The sequence below is a fragment of the Tympanuchus pallidicinctus genome, unplaced genomic scaffold, assembly GCF_026119805.1.
Source record: "Tympanuchus pallidicinctus isolate F22 unplaced genomic scaffold, pur_lepc_1.0 scaffold9, whole genome shotgun sequence".
Classification (NCBI taxonomy): Eukaryota; Metazoa; Chordata; class Aves; order Galliformes; family Phasianidae; genus Tympanuchus; species Tympanuchus pallidicinctus.
Genome location: NW_026294813.1, coordinates 14594692 through 14613517, shown reverse-complemented (window position 1 = coordinate 14613517; position 18826 = coordinate 14594692). Strand labels below are relative to the sequence as shown.

The 18826-nt window shown below is 56.5% G+C and overlaps 2 protein-coding genes across 3 annotated transcripts in view; one reads left to right on the top strand and one right to left on the bottom strand.

Annotated features, from left to right (window-relative positions):
- Positions 1-1790: 1790 nt before the first annotated feature.
- On the bottom strand, positions 1791-6531 carry CREB3 (cAMP responsive element binding protein 3). Its single transcript, XM_052670303.1, has 9 exons — positions 6131-6531; positions 5781-6054; positions 5463-5575; positions 5122-5214; positions 4619-4725; positions 4024-4092; positions 3791-3875; positions 3573-3654; positions 1791-3208 (listed from the first exon to the last, which is right to left on the bottom strand). Exons 1-9 carry the CDS (start codon positions 6266-6268, stop codon positions 2835-2837), a joined length of 1335 nt encoding a protein of 444 aa, XP_052526263.1. The 5' UTR covers positions 6269-6531; the 3' UTR covers positions 1791-2834.
- Positions 6532-6867: 336 nt separating this feature from the next.
- Positions 6868-18826, top strand: part of TLN1 (talin 1) — a 30861-nt gene continuing 18902 nt past the window's right edge. Inside the window, exons 1-18 of one of the 2 annotated variants that reach the window (XM_052670574.1) lie at positions 6868-6950; positions 10150-10313; positions 13041-13138; positions 13257-13386; positions 13473-13625; positions 13773-13915; positions 14072-14199; positions 14458-14518; positions 14797-14901; positions 15464-15619; positions 15796-15897; positions 16081-16157; positions 16313-16493; positions 16641-16754; positions 17009-17117; positions 17764-17972; positions 18100-18198; positions 18388-18438. In XM_052670574.1, the coding sequence (XP_052526534.1) occupies positions 10184-10313; positions 13041-13138; positions 13257-13386; positions 13473-13625; positions 13773-13915; positions 14072-14199; positions 14458-14518; positions 14797-14901; positions 15464-15619; positions 15796-15897; positions 16081-16157; positions 16313-16493; positions 16641-16754; positions 17009-17117; positions 17764-17972; positions 18100-18198; positions 18388-18438 (2046 nt within the window). In that variant the 5' untranslated portion in view covers positions 6868-6950; positions 10150-10183. Of the gene's footprint in view, positions 6951-10146; positions 10314-13040; positions 13139-13256; positions 13387-13472; positions 13626-13772; positions 13916-14071; positions 14200-14457; positions 14519-14796; positions 14902-15463; positions 15620-15795; positions 15898-16080; positions 16158-16312; positions 16494-16640; positions 16755-17008; positions 17118-17763; positions 17973-18099; positions 18199-18387; positions 18439-18826 lie in introns of those variants that run through there. The other variant, XM_052670575.1, reaches the window with a different exon arrangement.

The following is an 18826-nucleotide window of genomic DNA, read 5'->3' as shown; positions in this document are numbered from 1 at the left end:
ACAATGTCTTTTAGGTCTTTTCCAACCTTGGTGATTCTATGATTCTATTTGAGGGACATGGTTTAGTAGGAGCTATTGGGAATAGGTGAACGGTTGGACTGGATGATCTTTTAGGTCTTTTCCAACCTTGGTGATTCTATGATTCTATGATTCTATGTCCCCTGTGCCACCACAGGCACTGCTCAATGCCTTTGAGACTGCACACATTTGGGAAGTGGGTAGGGAAGAAAGCTTAAGAAGTCAAAAGGGAACAGAAGACTGTGCAGGGGCTGCGTGTGCTCGGGCCCACAGAGCACAAAGGGAGGGCTCCAATCCCCACAGCATGCAAGGAAAGCTGTCAGGGACAGCTTTGCCAGGAGCTTGCAGAAATAGCACGCTTCCTGGTCCCTCTGCCTTGCAGGAATAAAACATGAACCTCTTTGACCGAAGGACTCATTCCTGGCATTTTTATCATCGCTGCCCCTCATCCCACAGTGGGAGGTCCAGGCTGCATTTCCTTTCCCCTGCTGGCTTAGAGCTGCTTGCTGTGGCACACAAGTGAGAGCAAAGAAAGCAAGGAGAAAAACAGCAGTACTAGGGCAGAACAGGCTATGAGAGCAGATCAGCCAGCCCTGAAGCCCCCTACTATTCTACCTAGTACAGCTGTGGGAAATGCTCCAGACTCTTCACCTCAGTCTCAGTATCTTTCTGTAGAGAAGGGTTGTGCTGGCTGGCATGGCCAACACCCCGTGCCAGCAGCACCAGGTCCAGTGCTTTTTGAGCAGAGCCCCAGAGCCCCATGCTCCTGGCCCCAGAGCCACTGTGGTGTCTGCTCCCAGCACTGCTGGCAGCACCACTCTTTGCTTTGCTTTCGGATCACTCAAAGGGATTTGGGGTAGAGCTGGGCCAGCACCAGGGGCTGCAGGTAGCATCAGTGCCATTACACATCTTAGCTTTGACTTGTGAAAAAACACAACAAAATCCAGCCAAGACTCCTACACCTCCCCACCACTGAGCAGGGCTCCTGGGGCAGGAGATGCAGTGGCTCCCAGGGTGAGCATGGCTGCCTTCCCAAGGCCAGACTGAGGGGCTCTGAGCTAACAGGATGAGCTGCCTCATCCTGTTAGAAGCATGCTATTGTCAGTTAGAGACATGACCCAGGCTTGAGACATCCTTCTTTACTTTTTCTCCTCCACAATAAAATCTGGCATACGCTTCGACTTCTTGTCCATCTGCACAAAAACCTTTTCATAACACAAGTGTGTGCTGCTTGCCTCTCCAAGTTCCTGCACCCCAAACCCTGTGCAGGGCTCAGCAGCCTGAACACCACAGCCACTGATGCCTCTGTGGATCCAGTGATCCTGCCTGACTCCAATACGTAGCCTTGATCTAGTGACCATCACCTTCCTAGCAGTCAGGGCCCTCCAATTCCCCCCAGCAATGGGGCTATTGCACCACTCCAGACTCGCAGCCTTCCCGCAGTTGGGCAGTTTCTCCTTGTGAAAGCAGAGGTGGGGGCAGACAGCAGTTACTCGTGCTTCCTACAAGGGAAGCTGCTTAGTTCCGTTGTGGTAACAGCTTTTCTGTGTGGCATGGTGCTGTGAGCACTGTCACTGTGCATGTGTGCTGGCAACATAAATTCATCCTGAACGATTTTGAAGGTATTTGCATGCCCCTGGCCTCTGCTGGGCTGGGAGCAGGGCTCCTGCACTCAGGGTACTTTCACAACGCTCCCAACCCCTTGCCCCAAACCCAAGCCCCGTCCTCCTCTGGTCAGCCCAGCCCCAGATTGAAAAGACTATGGAGTGCAGTTTGCACAGAGGGCATGTTTTATTTTCCCATCATTAACAAGGAAATGTCATTTGCTTAGATCTAAAGACAAGAAGATATGTTCAACAGGTACCACTCAACTGTATTCCAGGAAAGACACAAAGCCCCAGTGCAAAGCGCTTCTGCTCAGCCTCGCAGAGCAACCAGAGCCAGCAAAAAGCCTCACTGGTCAGTGCAGGAAAGCTCAAGCTCACAGTGCAGCTGTGAACCTCAGCTGCAGAAAGGAAAACCTTCAGAATAACAGGCTCAGCTTCTCTGAGCTCTCTGCTGCAGTTAATAGTCTAGCAGAAAGCTTCCTCATCTCCCTGGGCAGAAGCCCAGCTCCCAGAGCTTTGGGAGAGGAGTGGCTCAGGCCTCTGTGACAGAAATGAGCATGCACAACATGGAAAGAACTCCCCATCATCTCCTCTAGCTACGCCAAAAGCTGCACCCATGGCTCAACAGTGAACAAGAACAAGGGAAGTGCAGGGTCTGCTGCAAGGGTGGGACGACTCCCTGTCAGGGCACTAAAGATAAGCATCACACTGAGAAATCAGAAATCACTGTAGGACTAAAGATAACGGACAAGGGACATGTGCTTTTGGCCACCAGATGCAGTAAGAAGCACAGGACCCAGCCTGTTCACTTCCATCTGGGCAGGGAGAAGCAAGGCAATGGCATTCATCAGCAACAGCCTGCAGGTACTCACACCTCAGGCCCAGATGCTTTCAGCTTCCGGGCCAGAGCCCATCCCCAGTGAGTCTGAAGGCTTGCCCAAGGCTACAGGGAACAAAGCTCCCTGAGCTTCCTACCACATCTTGGATAGGAGCCTCTGTTACAGTTACACAGAGCAGAATGTAAGGATAGATCATCTCTAAAATGATTCCTCTCTAAAATGATTCCTCTGAGCTGCCAGCAATCAGGAGACTACATAAAAGCATTTGCTTTTACAGATTATCTGTTAACACAGTTCTGGCTGACCCTCCCAACAGGGTGCCCAGCCTCACCCTGTCAGGCAGCAAGGAGGGGACGGTCACATCTCATGGTCACATCTCATCGGTGCGGTGCTGCTGGATGACAACGCTGGTGGTGTGCTCCACCCACTCCTGACTCTCATCTTTCCATGGTGCCAGCACCTCCGACTGCAAGGCATCTCTCTGGGAGTGCTGCTCCTGCGGCTGCGGAGGACCCAGCTCAGAGCCCGCTGTCCCAGGAGGGTCAGAGGATGAGTTGCTGTTGAATGCAGGCCTTGGATCAGGTTTGGGTGGACTCTGCCCCTCTTCCCGCGACTGATTGACGCTGCCCAACAGTGAAGTGTCTTCAGGCTCTGGACTGAACCTCTCCAGTACAACTTCCTCCTGCACAGCAGGTGCTGCCTGCCAGACCTTGTTTGGGAACTCACGAATCTGCCGTGACAGAACTGCAAAAGAGGGAGAGCCAGCTTCAACACTCCCACCCTGACAGCAGGATGCATCAACCTCTCACGGTCCTGCAGGTCAATACAGAACCTGCGAGATAAACTCAAATTGTTCAGCTGGGGCTGCCTCCTCCCAGTGAGGCACAAAAAGAACATTGAACTCTGCCGTTCTGGTGGTATCACCCCTAGCCCTGGGTGAGAGGGACTAAGAATCTGGAAACAGGCTAAGAAAGGGAAGGAAAACCAATGCTTGTATCAGGCAAGGGGCTCTTGGGTTGGAAGTGCCCCAAAATTCAGGCTGTCTCTGTGGGAAGTGCTCTGTTCTTGCAGACAACATTTTTTATGGAATCATGCTTGGGGAACTCACCTCTGAACTCTGGCTGTGGCCCTCTGCTGCCGAACGAGTAGAGGCTGGGTGAGAGAATGAGGCAGAAGGAAAGGACAAGGACCTGGAAGCAAAGAACAGCAAAGCCTTCAGCAAAAGACGTGAATAGGTATCATGAGCTGCAATAAATGCTTGCCTGCCAAGCTTATGGAGACAACAGAAACTCCTCCATCACAAACACGGGGGCTGAAGATGCTCACCATGATGCAGGTGCTTGCTGTGGTAGTTTTGGTTGTGGACTGTCTCACCAAGGCCTGCAGTTTACGCAGCTGCTCCAGCAGAGACCTGCAGGATAGCAAACAGTGAAGGATAATGTAGCAGCTGAGGCATGAACTGTGCTCCCCTCCTTCACAGCCAGTGGCAGAATACAATCCTTGCAGAGGAACAACCTTCCCCATCACATCTCCTGCCACGTCAAACAACAAAAACTCACATGTTCTGCTTCTGCAGGAGCTGCACCTTCTTCTGCAGCTCATGGTTTTGGGCTGTGCAAGCTGCCACCCTGCCCAGGACAGACAAACAGCAAGGGAGAAGAACAGAAAGGTTTTAATTTGTTAGACAACAGCAGGAACTTTTCTGGCATCCCATTTCACAGGACCAGCCATCGCCCCTGAGTGGCTGGGGCAGATGAAAGCACTTCTGGAGTCTAATGGACATCAAGTGGGGCAAAGCCCAGAGACCATACCTCACACAGGACATGGGAAAAAAGGGCTGGGAGGGAGATGAAGTCTTTGCTAAGTCCCTCAGGGAAGCGCCATACTAACCTGTAAGGATGCTTGCTCCTGGCAGCACAGCAGCACCATTGTTCAGATACCAGTTTGTACTGCAAACTAGCCTGACACTGAGAACATGCTGGACCTAGCAGGTCAGCACCTGGCTCAAAGTGAGAAGGCTCTGGGTCTTCTCCAAGTGCAAGAGAGCAGGCAGACTATGGCCCAAGCTACTGAGCTCCCTCCAGGGTCTGCTTATCTTCTGCCCACAGTGGCAAGACCTCAGCAGTAGCACAGCACAGTACAGTGTGCTCATACCTGTTCTCCAGGCCATCAACATAGATTTTCTTCCTGCGACGACTATCCTGGGCTGACTGCTTGTTCCGGATCTTCCGACGCACTTTCTTCAGAAGTCGCTCCTCTGCCTGCAATAACCATTTCTCATTAGCAGCCAGCCCTGGGTGAAGGCAATCCAGTCTTTACAAATCCTGTGTTGCACTCAGCCCTGCTTAGAGAAGCAGAAAGCAATGTACTTTTGTCCTCTGTCCCTTTCAGACCATTGGACAAACTGCACAGGTTGCACAGCAAACTCCGGTCTGCTGATAAGACTGGCAATTTCACGGCATACCAGAGGACTGGGTCACACTGGAGGGAGATGGAAAACACACAACTCAGGAAGCACCAAGTAAGCAGGACGAAGAAGGCTGCAAGCACTGGTGGTGTAGGAGAGCACACTGTCCCACCACCAAAGCATTTTCAGCACTGAAGGGTAGGAGGAATCCTAGTCTGTTTGGGAGTTACAGGCTGCAGTGAGGACTCACTTTGGTCAGTGGCAGACAGGTTGGTAAGGAAACACCATCCTTCTCCAGAAGCTGCCTCTCCTCCTCAGTCAGGACCAGCTCTGGGAAGTTGGACTGGAGAAAAAAAAAAAAACAGCCAAGCAAGAAAAATACATCTACTGAGAGCACAAAATAAAGGGAGTCCTTTATTACTAGGGAGAGAAAGTGTGCAAACTTTTCAGAACCAGAATCTGCTCTCCCAAAGCAGCACCACTGTCTCCCTTAAAACATTCCTCGAGTGGCCGTGCCCAGCAAGGGAGATGTGAGCAAAAGCAAACAGAGTGCCCAGAAGTACACACTTCCTGAGGCACAAGACTCAGTACCTGCATGGGGGCTCCAGGAATATGCTGGGGTCCAGCATCCACAGCAACAGTGATCGGAAAACTGCAGTCCTGTTCCAGCATCTCATTTGTGCCTTCCAAACACATCCATGTCTCTGGTAATAAAGGCAGAATGGGCCTTAATAAAACTGCATAAAAAACTTACCAGACAGATTTGATCAGCATGAAATCAGTTATATGGCAGTGAAAAGCCACCATGCTCATCTTTCTCCAACATTATTTTGTGTCCCTACACCGAATCTCCACACCAGGCACAGCACTGCCTGCAGCTAGGGCAGAGGGATCGCACGCATCACTTACCAAGGTCAATGGAAACGTCTCCTTCTGCCATGTCAGACCTCACGCTTTCCAGTGCCTGCCAATCTTGATGGAGGGAATAGTTGTGATCAAACTGCACGATGTCTGAGCTCTGAGGGCTGCTGGCAACATCGCTGCTTGAGCTGTGGAACAGGTTCTGATCCTCAGAAGTGCTGCTATCACTGTCAGCAGGGAAACAGCCCTGCAGCGGGCACAGTTCGTCCTCAGAGGGGCTCAGCAGGGAGCTGATGAAGCTGTCCATCTCCTTGTCCAGGAGCTGCGGAGAAAAACCTCCAGCTAAACAGGAGCCAACCCTCCCGCCAGCACTCGGCAGCGGCTCCTCCACGACCCACCTCGAGCTCAGGCAGCACCCAGTCCCCCAGCGGCGGGCTGTCCCCCGCGGGGCTCCCCGCCGCCGGCGCGTCATCGTTCAGCAGGAAGTCGAGCAGGTCCCCGTCCGGCAGCGCGGCCAGAGGCTCCAGGCCCGCCATCGGAGCCAGGAAGCGCCCAGCCCCAGCGGGAAGGAGCCACGAAGGGTAAGAGCGCAAGGCGGGGAAGCCGGGCCTGGGCGGCGCCGGGAGAACGGGGGGCGGGCCGGGCCTCGGGGCCCCAACAGCGCGAGGAGACAGAACGGGAGGGCCGCAGACGCTGCTCGGCGCGCAGCGCAGCCGCTCCAGGGAGCGCAAGGACCGCCGTGGGGCGCCGAGCCGGAAACGGGCCGCTCCTCCGCTCCTCCGCCGCCCCGCGCCCCGAAACCCGCTGCCCCGTCCGCCCCTCCGCGACCACCGCCCCGCGGTGCCGTCACCGCCGCCCGGCAGCCCCCGCGCGAGGCCCCGCCCGCCGCGCCCGGCCCCGCCCCGACGTGACGTGGGAAGCGCGGGCTGCCATTGGCCCGCGGCACGTGGGCGGCGAGCGCGCGCGGGCGTGGCGGCGGCGGCGGCGGCGGCGGATCCGTGCGGCGCGGCCCCGGGGCGCGGGCGGGCGTGGGCGGGGACCGAGCGCGGCGCAAGCCCGGGGGCCGGGCCGATCTGATCCGCTCCGCCCGGAGGCAGCGTCGCGCCGCGCCGCGCTCGGCGCATGCGCGGCGGGGGGCGGTGGGGCGGGAAGCGGGCGGTGCCGCCGCGCTGCCGCACAGCCTCGGCGGGCCCCGGCGCGCTGCTCGGCCGCGCTCAGGTACGGCACCGGGAGTGGGCGGCGCGGCCCCGCCACCGCGGGGCGACGCCGAGCGTGGATCGGGGGAGGGGAGACCGTTCGGAGCGCGGCGCGACAGCGCGCGGCGTGGGGTGGGGTGAGGGCTGCTGCCGCGGGGCGCGGGGGGGGAGCGCCGTTCGGAGACCCCGCGTGCGGCGGAGCGGTGCGGAGCGAAGCGCGCCCCACCCCGGCGTGGCCGCCGCCCCTCGGGCGCTCCGTGCTGGAGGAGCGCGGCCGCATCCTGTTTCCCGCACCCGCGGGGCGGCCGCGGTACCGCCTGGGGAGCGCGGCGGTCGGTCCCCAGAAGGGAGCCTTCGCCCGGCTCCGGAGCTTCGTGCCCCCGCCCGGCCCCGGGGCTGCATCGCTTCCAGCCCCATATTTGGAAGCGATGCCGCGAGACCGGGACACCGCGCGCGGGCCGGCGGGCGTGGGTGCCGCTGCGCTGCGGGGCTGTATTTCAGCGCGAGTCGGGGCGTGGGAGAGTCGAGCATCCCCTGTCCACGCCATCACTTCAGGATGCGGGTGGGGAGGGTGGGGCGCGGTGTGCGGCTCCGTGTTGCAGGCCCTCCCGGTGCCGTTCACCGGGGACGAAGTCACCGGCCCTACTGTCAGCCCGCTGCCACCCGGCGCCCATCCCCGGCGGGCATGAACCGGCCGCGGCCGCCGGAGAGAAGGAAGCGGCGTGAATCAGCCGCACTGCGTGGGGCTGAGTCACTGCGCCGCGGAGCTGCCCTCCCGGGATCCGCGGTGCTGCGGGGCGTGCGGGGCCGGCGCTGCGCCTCTGGGTTAAAACATTAACTTCTGCATTCGGTGGAGGAGGGGGAAAGCGTCGGAGCATGAGAACTCACAGCGCTGCGTTTTCTGAGATTAAAAGGAAAAAAAAAAAAAAGACACAACAAAAACACAGCAAAAAAGAAATCTAGAACAAAGCATTTTAAGTCCTTCCAGTGCTCCGCTGTGGAGCGGGGTGCTCCCCGCAGGAGCGGAAGGGCTGCGGGAACTTCCTGCAGTGCGGTCGCACTGCTGCCCCTTCCCCCGGGCTGAGAGCAGCGAATTCGGTTCCTTCGGGAAAGCTCTGCGGCCTCTGAACGCGTGCCACGGACCGGCTGAAAAGCCGGCTGCCTGCAGGCACAGCCTGTGAGGCAGAACCCCGGTGGGCTCCGCTTTGGTTTTTTTTTTTTTTTTGCCTCTCTCTCTCTTTTTTTTTTTCTTTGCAAAAATAAAACTTTCTCTGTGCCCGTGCTCGCAGCAGCGCTGCTCTGAAGCCCGGAGACATAAATACAGCGGCGACGTCATGGGGTGGAAAATCGCTCTGTGCCCCGGGGATGGCGGCCGAGGCGTCGCGGGGAAGAGAAATGCAGAAGTGCCCGCAGCCGCTGCACTGCTGCTGTGCTGGCTTATCTGCCTCGCCTACCAGAGAGCACTGCTGACTTGTTTGCTTTCCCTGGAGGGTGGCCAGTGCTGAAAATTGGTGTGCATTCATCACATCGTTTGGCTTTTTGCTTTTTTTTTTTCCACCTCCCGGTGGGGCAGCCTGGGGCTGACAGTTGCTTCTTGCACTTTGTCTGTGCCCTCAGTGGCACCATCACAGTGCAGCCCTTACTGCCGGTGCTGTCTCTGCACCGGTGCCTTGGGAACACGGCGCTGCTGTCATCAGCACAGAGCCCCAGATCTGTTTCCTGCCGCACCGGTGCCTCCGCAAAGCTCGCAGAAGGGCTCTCGCTGCCCTCCGGTGCCCCCGTGTCCCCGTGCATAACCTAGTGCGGAAATGCACTCAGGTCTTTCCCTTGCACCAGGGTGCTGCCATGGGGTGGGAAGCAGCAGCCGAGATTCAACCCTCACACTGTGCCCCGCCGCCACTGCTCTAAGTAGCAGAGACCACTTCTGCTTTAACGTGCTGGTGGAGAGCAACGCACAAAGCATTTCCTCGGAACGTAGAAAGAGCAACGAGCCTCCGGCTTCTTCATGGTTTAAGCGCCTCATAGAGAGCTATTTGGGGCACGGGGCGGTGGCCACGCGCGGCTGCTGACGGCCCCACAGAGCCGGAGCTGCCCCTGTCCCATCGCAGTTTCCCCCCCGGCACATCCTGCAGCTAGGGGCCGAGTTCACCAATTTTGCAGAAATTCACGAGTGAAGCCGGGCCGCTCAGGCGGCCGGGTGCGGCATCCCGTGTTTTCTTTGCAGTACTGTCCTGCTTTGGGACTGTTTTAATTTCTTCGCCTGCCTCTGCGTTCCTCTTCCTCCCCGCTCCCTGACCCTGCCCTGCGGGCAGAAGCGGGGGGGGGGGGGGAGGGAATGGAAAAGGCTCAGCGCTCCGCTCCGGGGTATTTTTAGATTTAGGGAAGAGGATGATCTCCGTCCCGCCGGCCGCAGCCGCCCCTCCCGTCCGTCCCCTCAAATCCCCGGCGGCCCCTCACAGCTCCCGGCCGTGGGGCTGCGGAGCGGCTGCATGCAGGGCCGTCCCGCTCGCGTTGCATTCCTCGTCGGCGGGGGCCGAGGGCCTCCGACGGGGCTCCTGCGCCGCATTGCCGAACGGCTCAGGAATGCGCAGCTGGAGCGGCTCCACGCGCTGGTGGAGGCGGCACGGCGCTCCTCCCGAGCAGAGCCCTGTGGCCGCCGGGATCCGATGGGGAGGACCGCCAGAGCCCCCCGGCGCGGACTGCGGCGAGCTGGGTGCTGCCCCAGCCCCTGTCTCCTCGAGCAGCACGGTGTGCGTTTCCTGGGGTCCCCACAGGGCTCCCTGCTGGACCTCGATAGTGGTGTTGGACCACGCACCACGTGAGGTTTTCCTTTTGCAGTTGCTTTGCCACAGTTTTAATTAAAGCCCCTTCAGTTGCACAGTGCTGCCTTATCTCAGCACACTACTGACACACATTTCCTCTGTGCTGTGGCTGACAGCTGTGCACGAGCACAGCCCGCTCGGGGACACTGGGTGCACGATGAGGGCACAGCAGCCCCAGCGCTCTGCATTAGTAGGCCAGGCTGGGAACTCCATCTGAAGCCCTTCTGTCCGTACGCTATTCTCCACCAACTTCACCTGCTCCTGGGTTGGGACCTGAGCTCTGGGCTCTGCTCCCCCACCACCTCCAGGCACCTGCAGAGGGGTGAACACCATCGCATCCCACCCAGCATCGTGTCCCGACGCCTGGTGGTGGGATCTGACGTGTTGTGTCCTCAGCAGGTGACACAGAAGTGGGGATAGCCCGGCCGCCACCATGGTTGCCCTCTCGCTGAAGATCAGCATTGGCAATGTGGTGAAGACGATGCAGTTCGAGCCCTCCACCATGGTGTACGACGCCTGCCGCATGATCCGGGAGCGCGTGCCCGAGGCACAGATGGGACAGCGTAAGTGTGCGGTCTGGGGATCGTCCCCTGCTCTTTGCAAGTGTGTTTCTGCTTCCCCAGATACACCTCTTTTTTTCTCTTCTGGCAGCCCTGGAATTGCTCTCATTGCTTCTCACCTGCCTGTGATGGGCACCCTTTAGCACCCATAGTTTCAGCACGCTCCTGCAGCTTCGGACAAACCCATCTTATTTCAGGCTGTGCATTATGGCCTGCTCTGCTCTGCTGTTTGCATCTCTAAAATATATGTGTAATGGCTCTTTGCAGCTTTCCTTTCCTGCTCTGTCCCCCGAGATCTGGGTTTCTGCACCCACAGGGCGTTTGCTGGGTGCTGCATGGCAATGGGAGAGCTCATTTCAAGGCATCTTGTAAGCCCTGGATGAAGAAGTTTGATTGTGAGCTTGGGAAGCTTTGTGCAAAATGAGGGCTTTGCTGGAGCTTTCGGTGGTGTTATCTTGCTGGAAAGTCTGTCAGTGCACTGCGGCTCATTTTGGAGATCTGTAGACAGAATCACTGAATTGTAGGGGTTGAAGGAACCTCTGGTCTAATCCCTTGCTAGGCAGGTTTCCTGTGTTAGACCTTCACTCGCACGGAGGGACACAGGTCCCTCTCTGCAGCAACTGAAGGGGTTGCTCTGATAGAGCTGTTTCTATGAGCCTTGGTTCTAGCGAGATGTTCAGGCTCCCAGACATGAAGGAATTGCCCAGCCACACAGAGTGGCACAAAAGAGCTCCAAGAGGAGCAGACTTTACCTGAGCCCCGGGGCTGTCGTCTGCTAAGGTCACTCGCTTGAAAATAAGTAAGAGAACAGGCAGTAGTTCCTGCAGCCCAGCAAGTGCTGCCCTTGATCTGCTCTAGGCTTCCCATCTGCACGCAGCAAGTCTTGGAAAAATTCCTCCCAGTAACCTGGGAAGAATTTTGGGGACTTGGAGGGGGGGTAGGAAAAAGGCATTGGAAGTGAAATATGTGTCCATTGCTGTGAGCCTTTTCCCTGCCTCCTATCTCCTCTCCTACATGCCTTAAGCTGGCCAGGACTCGGTGGGTTCCAACAACTGCGGTGCTCTCAGCGGGTGTTCCTGTACCATATAAGTTAACTTTTCCTTTCTTGGGGAACATATACCCTCCCCTGCAGCCCTGTGTGGGGCCGTGACGTGCTGCCTCTGTGCTGAGCTTTGTCAGCTCTAATATCTCCCTGCTGCCGTCAGACTCAAAATTAAGTGGGTGACAAAGCACCTCGGGACGCTGAGCCGTCCCAGGGACAGGCACCCCCAGCTCCAGGAGGTGGGAGGAGGGGGGTGAAGGCAGCGACATCTGGGAGCAGCAGATTCCTGGCGCAGCAGAGGAAATGCCTTCTCGCTCTGCACAACCATGGCTTTCGGTTTCGGAGGGGGACGGGGTGTTTACGCGGATCTGCAGCCATTGCATTTCCTGCCCCTGGGTCCGTGCCAGGCTGCTCGTAAAGCGCGAGGAGAGAGCCTTAAAGGGAGCTGCTCGGCCCCAGCTCTCACCATTGCCCTCTGCTCCGCCGGCAGCAGCTGAAGCTCAGCCCTGCTGCATTCAGGCTGCAATGCTGGGAATCCCCAAGGCAGTTCTTCCACTTACCTGCTTTTACCTCATCCCTGCTACAGAGCTCACCGTTTTCTCTTGTTTTTCTTTGTTGCCTTTACCCAGTGACATTTGTGGGTCTCTTTTGGAACTGCCCTGCTTCTCTTCCAGGATGCTGTTACAGTTTCATCTGAGCATGTTTCCCAGCAAACCTCTCTGAGCCTGCTTTCCTGCCCCAGAGAGGAGTCCTGAGCTGCTGGGGCAGCTGCTGCCTTTTTCCCTGCCTTTTGCCTGAGTTTTATGGCTGAATGCCACTTCCCTGAACAGTGTGAGCTCTGGCCCTGCTCTTGCCTTGCCCCAGGAAGTGCCTCTCTCCTCCTTTGCAGAGATCTGAGTGAGCTACATGGTTCTTAGTGCTTTAGAATGAGCCTTTTAGAATTGGCTTTGGAAATAGCTTGCTTTTCCAAAAGCCAACAAAGGGCAGTCTCACTAATTCCTTGCTCCATTCAGCAGGATCCCCTGCACAGCATGAGCTGGGCAGGCATAGGGCAGCTCAGGAATTTCCCCCTCCCTGCCTGCTTACACAACCAGAGGTTGCTGGCAAGGAGCAGAAGGGCTTTTCCCGGGGCAGCACTTCTCGCAGCAGCAGTGCCAGGGCTGTCCTTGGGCAGCAGCAGACCCATCCTAGTGGGCAGGATTGTAGAACATCAAAATTCTGCACAAATTCACCTTGTAATCCTCCACCACATCCTTCTTCAATCCCCCACAGCAAGCAGCTGCCCCTCCTGCTCCATGACTTCTTCTGCTCTCTTGATATTGTTTGCAAACTCTGCGTTGTTCCCTGCGCCCTTCCTGGCAATGCTCAGCATTTTATCATCATCCTTTGGTTGTTATGTTTTGGATCAAACATTTTAGAGCTGTCAGCCACCACTCCGAGCTCATCTGTCAGCTGTGACTTCCACTTCCCAGTTAGTACTGTGTGGGCATGCTTCAGATGAGCTTTCCTGCAGACAAACAGATGTAAAACACCCACCCTGCTGTTTGTTTGCCAGCTTTTTGCCCACTCAGGCTTTCCCTGGTCTCATGGCCACTGCAGTCAATTCCAGCAGCGTGCAGGGGTGCTGCTGTGCCATGCACATCCCAGTGGCCCCATCCAACCAGACAGAATCTCTCTGTGTTTTCCAGCCAATGATTTTGGGCTGTTCCTCTCGGATGAAGACCCAAAGAAGGGGATTTGGCTGGAGGCTGGGAAGGCACTGGACTACTACATGCTTCGCAATGGGGTAAGCATTCAACCAGCGCTGTGCGTTCCCCACGGTCCTGCTGAGGAGCTGGGAGTCAGGGGGATGTGGTGCGATGTACTCAGCATGGCTGCTGGAGTTGTGCTGGTTGTACCTGTAGGATACTATGGAGTACAAGAAGAAGCAGCGGCCCCTGAAGATTCGCATGCTGGATGGGACTGTGAAAACAGTTATGGTTGACGACTCCAAGACCGTCACAGACATGCTGATGACAATATGTGCTCGAATTGGTGAGACGAGGGGTGGCAACGTGGGGCAGGGAGGAATATGGAGTGTCAGGGGAGCAGCACCGGCTCAGTGGTATATGCTCCTGCAGGCATCACCAACTATGATGAGTACTCACTTGTTCGGGAGATCATGGAGGAGAAGAAGGAGGAAGTCACTGGCACCCTCAAGAAGGACAAGACCCTGCTGCGGGATGAGAAGAAGATGGAGAAACTGAAGCAGAAGTTGCACACTGATGACGAGTGTATGTGCTGGCAAGCTCTGGGGACAGAGCCATCCCTTGCTGAGGGTGGTGGGAATGGCACTGAGGCCACCTGTCTGTCTGTGTGTCTCTGTATGTCTGTCCCTGCCTGGCTGTCTGTCCCTGTTCACACTCTGCCATCATCTGCAGTGAACTGGCTGGACCACGGCCGGACCCTGCGTGAACAAGGCATTGATGACAATGAGACGCTACTGCTGCGACGAAAGTTCTTCTACTCTGACCAGAACGTGGACTCACGAGATCCTGTACAGCTCAACCTGCTCTACGTGCAGGTACAGCAATGCTGCCCTGTGACAACCCATCAGGTGTTCGGTCAGGAGCAGCCCCGGGGCATTTCAGGTGCCTGGCTAGCTGCTCTGTGCCAGCACAGATCCCACCAGATGTGGAAGGGAGCAGAGCAGACTGCAGTGTCTTCTCTTCCCATTTAGGCACGCGATGACATCCTTAACGGTTCCCATCCCGTCTCATTTGACAAAGCGTGTGAGTTTGCTGGCTACCAGTGCCAGATCCAGTTTGGGCCACACAACGAGCAGAAGCACAAGCCCGGCTTTCTGGAGTGAGTGTCCCAGGGTGTCCCTTTGCGCATGTGCCAAGTTCCATCCCCCAGGGCATCATCATCCCAGAGGGTGGCTCCAAGGTTTTGGGTCCTGGAGTTGTCATTAGTTGCGATGACCTCTCCCACATCCTTCCTGTTACCAAAAACACTGCACCGGTGGGGTTTTGTGCAAAGCTCTGTGCTGGGCGTCTTTGTAGAGGAACACAAATGCTGGCTTTGGGCTGTGCTGTGGGAGCTGAGTTTGCTGTCTCTTGGCAGGCTGAAGGACTTCCTGCCAAAGGAGTACATCAAGCAGAAAGGGGAACGCAAGATCTTTATGGTAAGTGCGAGGCTGTGCTGAGATCAGGCTTGTCACTCCCTGCCAAAGGTTTGGGCTGCTATTGTCCCAGCACATCACAGCCTGGCAGGTGAGGAAGAGGAGTGTGTGGCTGTAGTTGGGCGTATGTGACAAATCTGAAGTTCCAGGTGGTCAGAGGGATGATTTGGGTGGGAATGGTGGGGAATGGAACTCTAGTAAGGCAGGGGGAGAGCCTGGAGAAGTTGTGAAGGTGGTGTTGGCAACGTGGTAGCTGACCTGATGTCCTCTGGTGATTACAGGCCCACAAGAACTGCGGGAACATGAGCGAGATCGAGGCCAAAGTTCGCTACGTGAAGCTGGCCCGCTCCCTCAAGACCTATGGGGTCTCCTTCTTCCTAGTCAAGGTAGAGCAGAAGCTCTGCAGTTCTACCTCTTCTGCTGCTTTTCAGCATCTCTTCATTTTTCCCATCTCTACCCACCATTTACCTCTCAGTCCACATTGCCCTAGCTCTCCCTGTATCCCTCCTATCTGCCTGCCCTTCTTCTAATTGTAGAACTGTTCAGGTTGGAGAAGATCACTAAGGTCATCTAATCCAACCACAAGCCCGTCCCCACCGTGCCCACTAACCACATCTTTCAGTGCCACATCTCCACGGTTCATGGACACCCCCAAGGATGGTGACTTCACCACCTCCCTGGCCTGTGCCAGTGCCTTAACACTGTTTTTGAGAAGCAACTTTTCTTAATATCCAACCTGAACCTCCTCCGGTGCAACCTATGGCCAACTTAAAGACTTTGTGATTTTTATCTGCACTACCCTCACACTCGGTTCCTGCTTTTCCCCATATCCTTTTCAAGATCCATGTAATAATTATCACACCTGGACTTGTGGCCCGAGGGTTGCTTGCTGCCCACACGGCTCTTTGATGAGCCTCCTAACCCCCATAACTTTGTCATGTCCTGCAGGAGAAAATGAAGGGGAAGAACAAGCTGGTGCCACGTCTGCTGGGGATCACCAAGGAATGCGTGATGCGTGTGGATGAGAAAACCAAGGAAGTGATTCAGGAGTGGAGCCTGACCAACATCAAGCGCTGGGCAGCCTCTCCCAAGAGCTTCACCTTGGTAGGAGCCAGTCCCAGCTCTCAGTCCTCTGTGCCCTGCTCCCTTCCTCTCCTGGCCCCAAGAACAGGCAGAAAGTGCTGGCACAGCACTGGCCATGGTGCTTAGCACATACCAGAGGGGCTCAGGATATGTGCCAGCATCCAGCCTTGGTGCAACCCTGTGCTGTGCCCTTGTAGGATTTTGGAGATTACCAGGATGGCTACTACTCAGTGCAGACAACAGAAGGGGAGCAGATTGCCCAGCTGATTGCTGGCTACATCGACATCATCCTGAAAAAGGCAAGTTCAGGGAAAGGCAGCTTGCTCTTCTCCTGGGAGAAGTGCAAAGGGCAAGGTGCTTCTTGGGCTCATGGTTCTGCTGGGGATAGATGGGGATATCCCATGGACTTCCCCAGCCTGGGCAGCAGCATGGAGGCTGTGAGCTGTGGACTGACCCAATGCGTGTTCTCTTTGCCTTAACAGAAAAAGAGCAAAGACCACTTTGGTCTGGAGGGAGATGAGGAGTCCACCATGCTGGAAGACTCGGTGTCTCCGAAGAAGTAAGTAAGAGCAAGTTGGCTGCCAAGTGGCATACCACAGTTCAGCCCCTGGCGTCCCTGGGCATCCTTCAGTATTCAGGGCAGCATTGTGGGGAGCAGCCAAAGTGCTGGTCCAGGGAGGAGGATCTCACTGCTGCTGTTTCTCTTCATTCCAGGTCAACCGTCCTGCAGCAGCAGTTTAACCGTGTGGGCAAGGCGGAGCTGGGCTCGGTTGCACTGCCGGCCATCATGCGCACAGGGGCCGGGGGCCCAGAGAACTTCCAGGTGGGGACAATGCCCCAGGCCCAGTTGCAAATCACCAGTGGCCAGATGCATCGAGGGCACATGCCTCCTCTGGTAGGTGCTTCCAGGGTGGCCAGGGGATTCATGCAGACCCATCCTTCTGGCCTGGCATCGGCTTGCCATGGGAGCAGGGGCTCTGTAGTCAGCACCTGCTTAGAGCACTGTCCCAAGCAGCCTCCTCACTCTGCTCTTGCCTTGCAGACTTCAGCACAACAGGCACTAACAGGTACCATCAACTCCAGCATGCAAGCTGTGAATGCAGCCCAGGCCACACTGGATGACTTCGAGACTTTGCCGCCCCTCGGACAGGATGCCGTGAGTGCCTGGGGAAGGAGTGCCAGGCTGCTGGGGCTAGAAGTTTGCTGGTGGGGTAGATGAGGCAAGAAGTGTTAGCAGCTCACAGGAAGATTGCTGCCTGCAGAATGAATTTGGGACACTCAGTCTTGGGGTTTTAGGGGTGAGGGGTTTTGGGTGGTGGCAGCTCTTCTTCCATTACCTCCTGTCTCCTTTCACATCTCACTGCAGCTCCCCACTGCCTCCACCTCCTGACCCTCTTCTCCTCATTTCAGGCTTCCAAAGCCTGGCGCAAAAACAAGATGGATGAGTCCAAGCATGAGATCCACTCCCAGGTGGATGCTATCACTGCCGGCACAGCCTCAGTGGTCAACCTCACTGCAGGTAGGGCAGCAGTGGACCACCTCTCAGCAGAAGGCTTTGGTCTCTAATTGTTCACCTTTGGCCTTCCTTAAAGAGAGCATGTATACGGGGGGAAATCAACTTTTCACATGGGCAGACAGCGATATGACAAGGAGGAACAGCTTTAAACTAAAAGAAAGGAGATTTAGATTGGATATCAGGGAAATTTTTCACTGGGAGGGTGGTGAGGCACTGGCATTGCTGTCCAGAGCAGCTGTGGTACCGCATCCCTGGAGGTGCTCAAGGCCAGGTTGGACAGGGCCCTGGGCAACCTGTGCTGCTGGGGGCAACCAGCCCATGGCAGGAGGATGGAAATTAGTGGAATGAGTGAACTTTACAGTCTCTTCTAACCCACCCATTGTATGATTGTATGCAGGTTGGGGGTCCTCCCTTCTGAAACGTGGCAGCCTGGCTTAGCCAGTGCTGAGTCTAAACCGCACTGATGTATATTTTTCCATTTTCACCTGTGATAGCAGCCACAAGTGTGCTCCAGCTTTGCTGTACTGATGAAGGAGCCAGGCAGCTTCTCATGAATTACACTAATTTCAGGCACTTCTACTCCAGGCACAGGGTTGAGTGCTTCTGATGTTTCTCCAAGGGTCCCCATATCCCTCTTTTTTCTATGCAGGGGATCCAGCTGACACAGACTACACGGCTGTAGGCTGCGCTGTCACCACCATATCTTCTAACCTGACTGAGATGTCCAAGGGTGTGAAGCTGCTGGCTGCCCTGATGGAGGATGAGGGAGGCAATGGGAGGCAGCTCCTGCAGGCAGCCAAGAACTTGGCCAGTGCCGTCTCGGACTTGCTGAAGACAGCACAGCCCGCCAGTGCTGAGGTGCGAAGGAGCAGGAAGGACTGGCGGGCACTAGAGAGCTGAACCAGGATGCGTGGGAGCCATGGGAGCAGCTTGGCGCTCCCAACCTGGCTTGCCCAACCTGGTGGTTTTGCCTCTTTTCTTGCAGCCCCGCCAGAATCTCCTGCAGGCCGCTGGCCTTGTGGGCCAGACGAGCGGAGAGCTGCTGCAGCAGATCGGGGAAAGCGACACTGACCCTCGGTTCCAGGTGAGCGGCTCTGGCTGTGCGTGGGGACATATGCTTGGAAAATCCTTCTGCCCTGCACAGGAGCCCCAGGAGAGGTCCGTGCTGAAGCTTGACCCAAGCACAGTGCTGGGGAGCAGACAGGCCAATTCCCATCCCTGCCCTTAGAGCCGCTGTCATGTAATGCCTCTTATCTTGTGGATTCCCATGTAGATGCCCGAAAGCCGGCGTGCTTGGATCCCGCCCTCCTCAGACCCAAAGACGGTAAAAGGGGGCTGTAGGCATGGCTTGGTGGTGTCCGCTCCTCTTGGATATCAGGGCTGCTCCTCTGGGGACAATCATCTGAATTCTTTGGAGATGGGTGCTGGTGGAAAATCTGCTTTTCTCGTGATCAGCTCTCAGAAGTCCATGCACTCGGGTCAGTGCCCCAGCTACCACCTTGTGCCTGCAGTGCCTGGCTGCCCAGAACAGGGATCTGGGACAGCCAAAGACCTGTGGTTGTTGTTTTTGCTGAACTGAGCTCTTCCCATGCTGGTTTCCTGTAGCCGCTCAGCACAGCAGAGGCAGCAGAGGGAACCTGACCTAGTGTAGACCAAAATGTGCTCATGAAATGAGAGGTCTCTGCTCACTGCAGCCACATGGCCTCAGTATG

Bases quoted from the DNA above. Each gene is read 5' to 3' on its own strand.
- CREB3 (XM_052670303.1), bottom strand. From the start codon at position 6,268: ATGGCGGGCCTGGAGCCTCTGGCCGCGCTGCCGGACGGGGACCTGCTC. The intron at 4,726-5,121 runs GTGAGTCCTCAC...TGGTTATTGCAG, and splicing joins CCTGTCTGCCACTGACCAAA to GCAGAGGAGCGACTTCTGAA. The intron at 4,093-4,618 runs GTATGAGCACAC...TGTCCTGGGCAG, and splicing joins GTTGATGGCCTGGAGAACAG to GGTGGCAGCTTGCACAGCCC.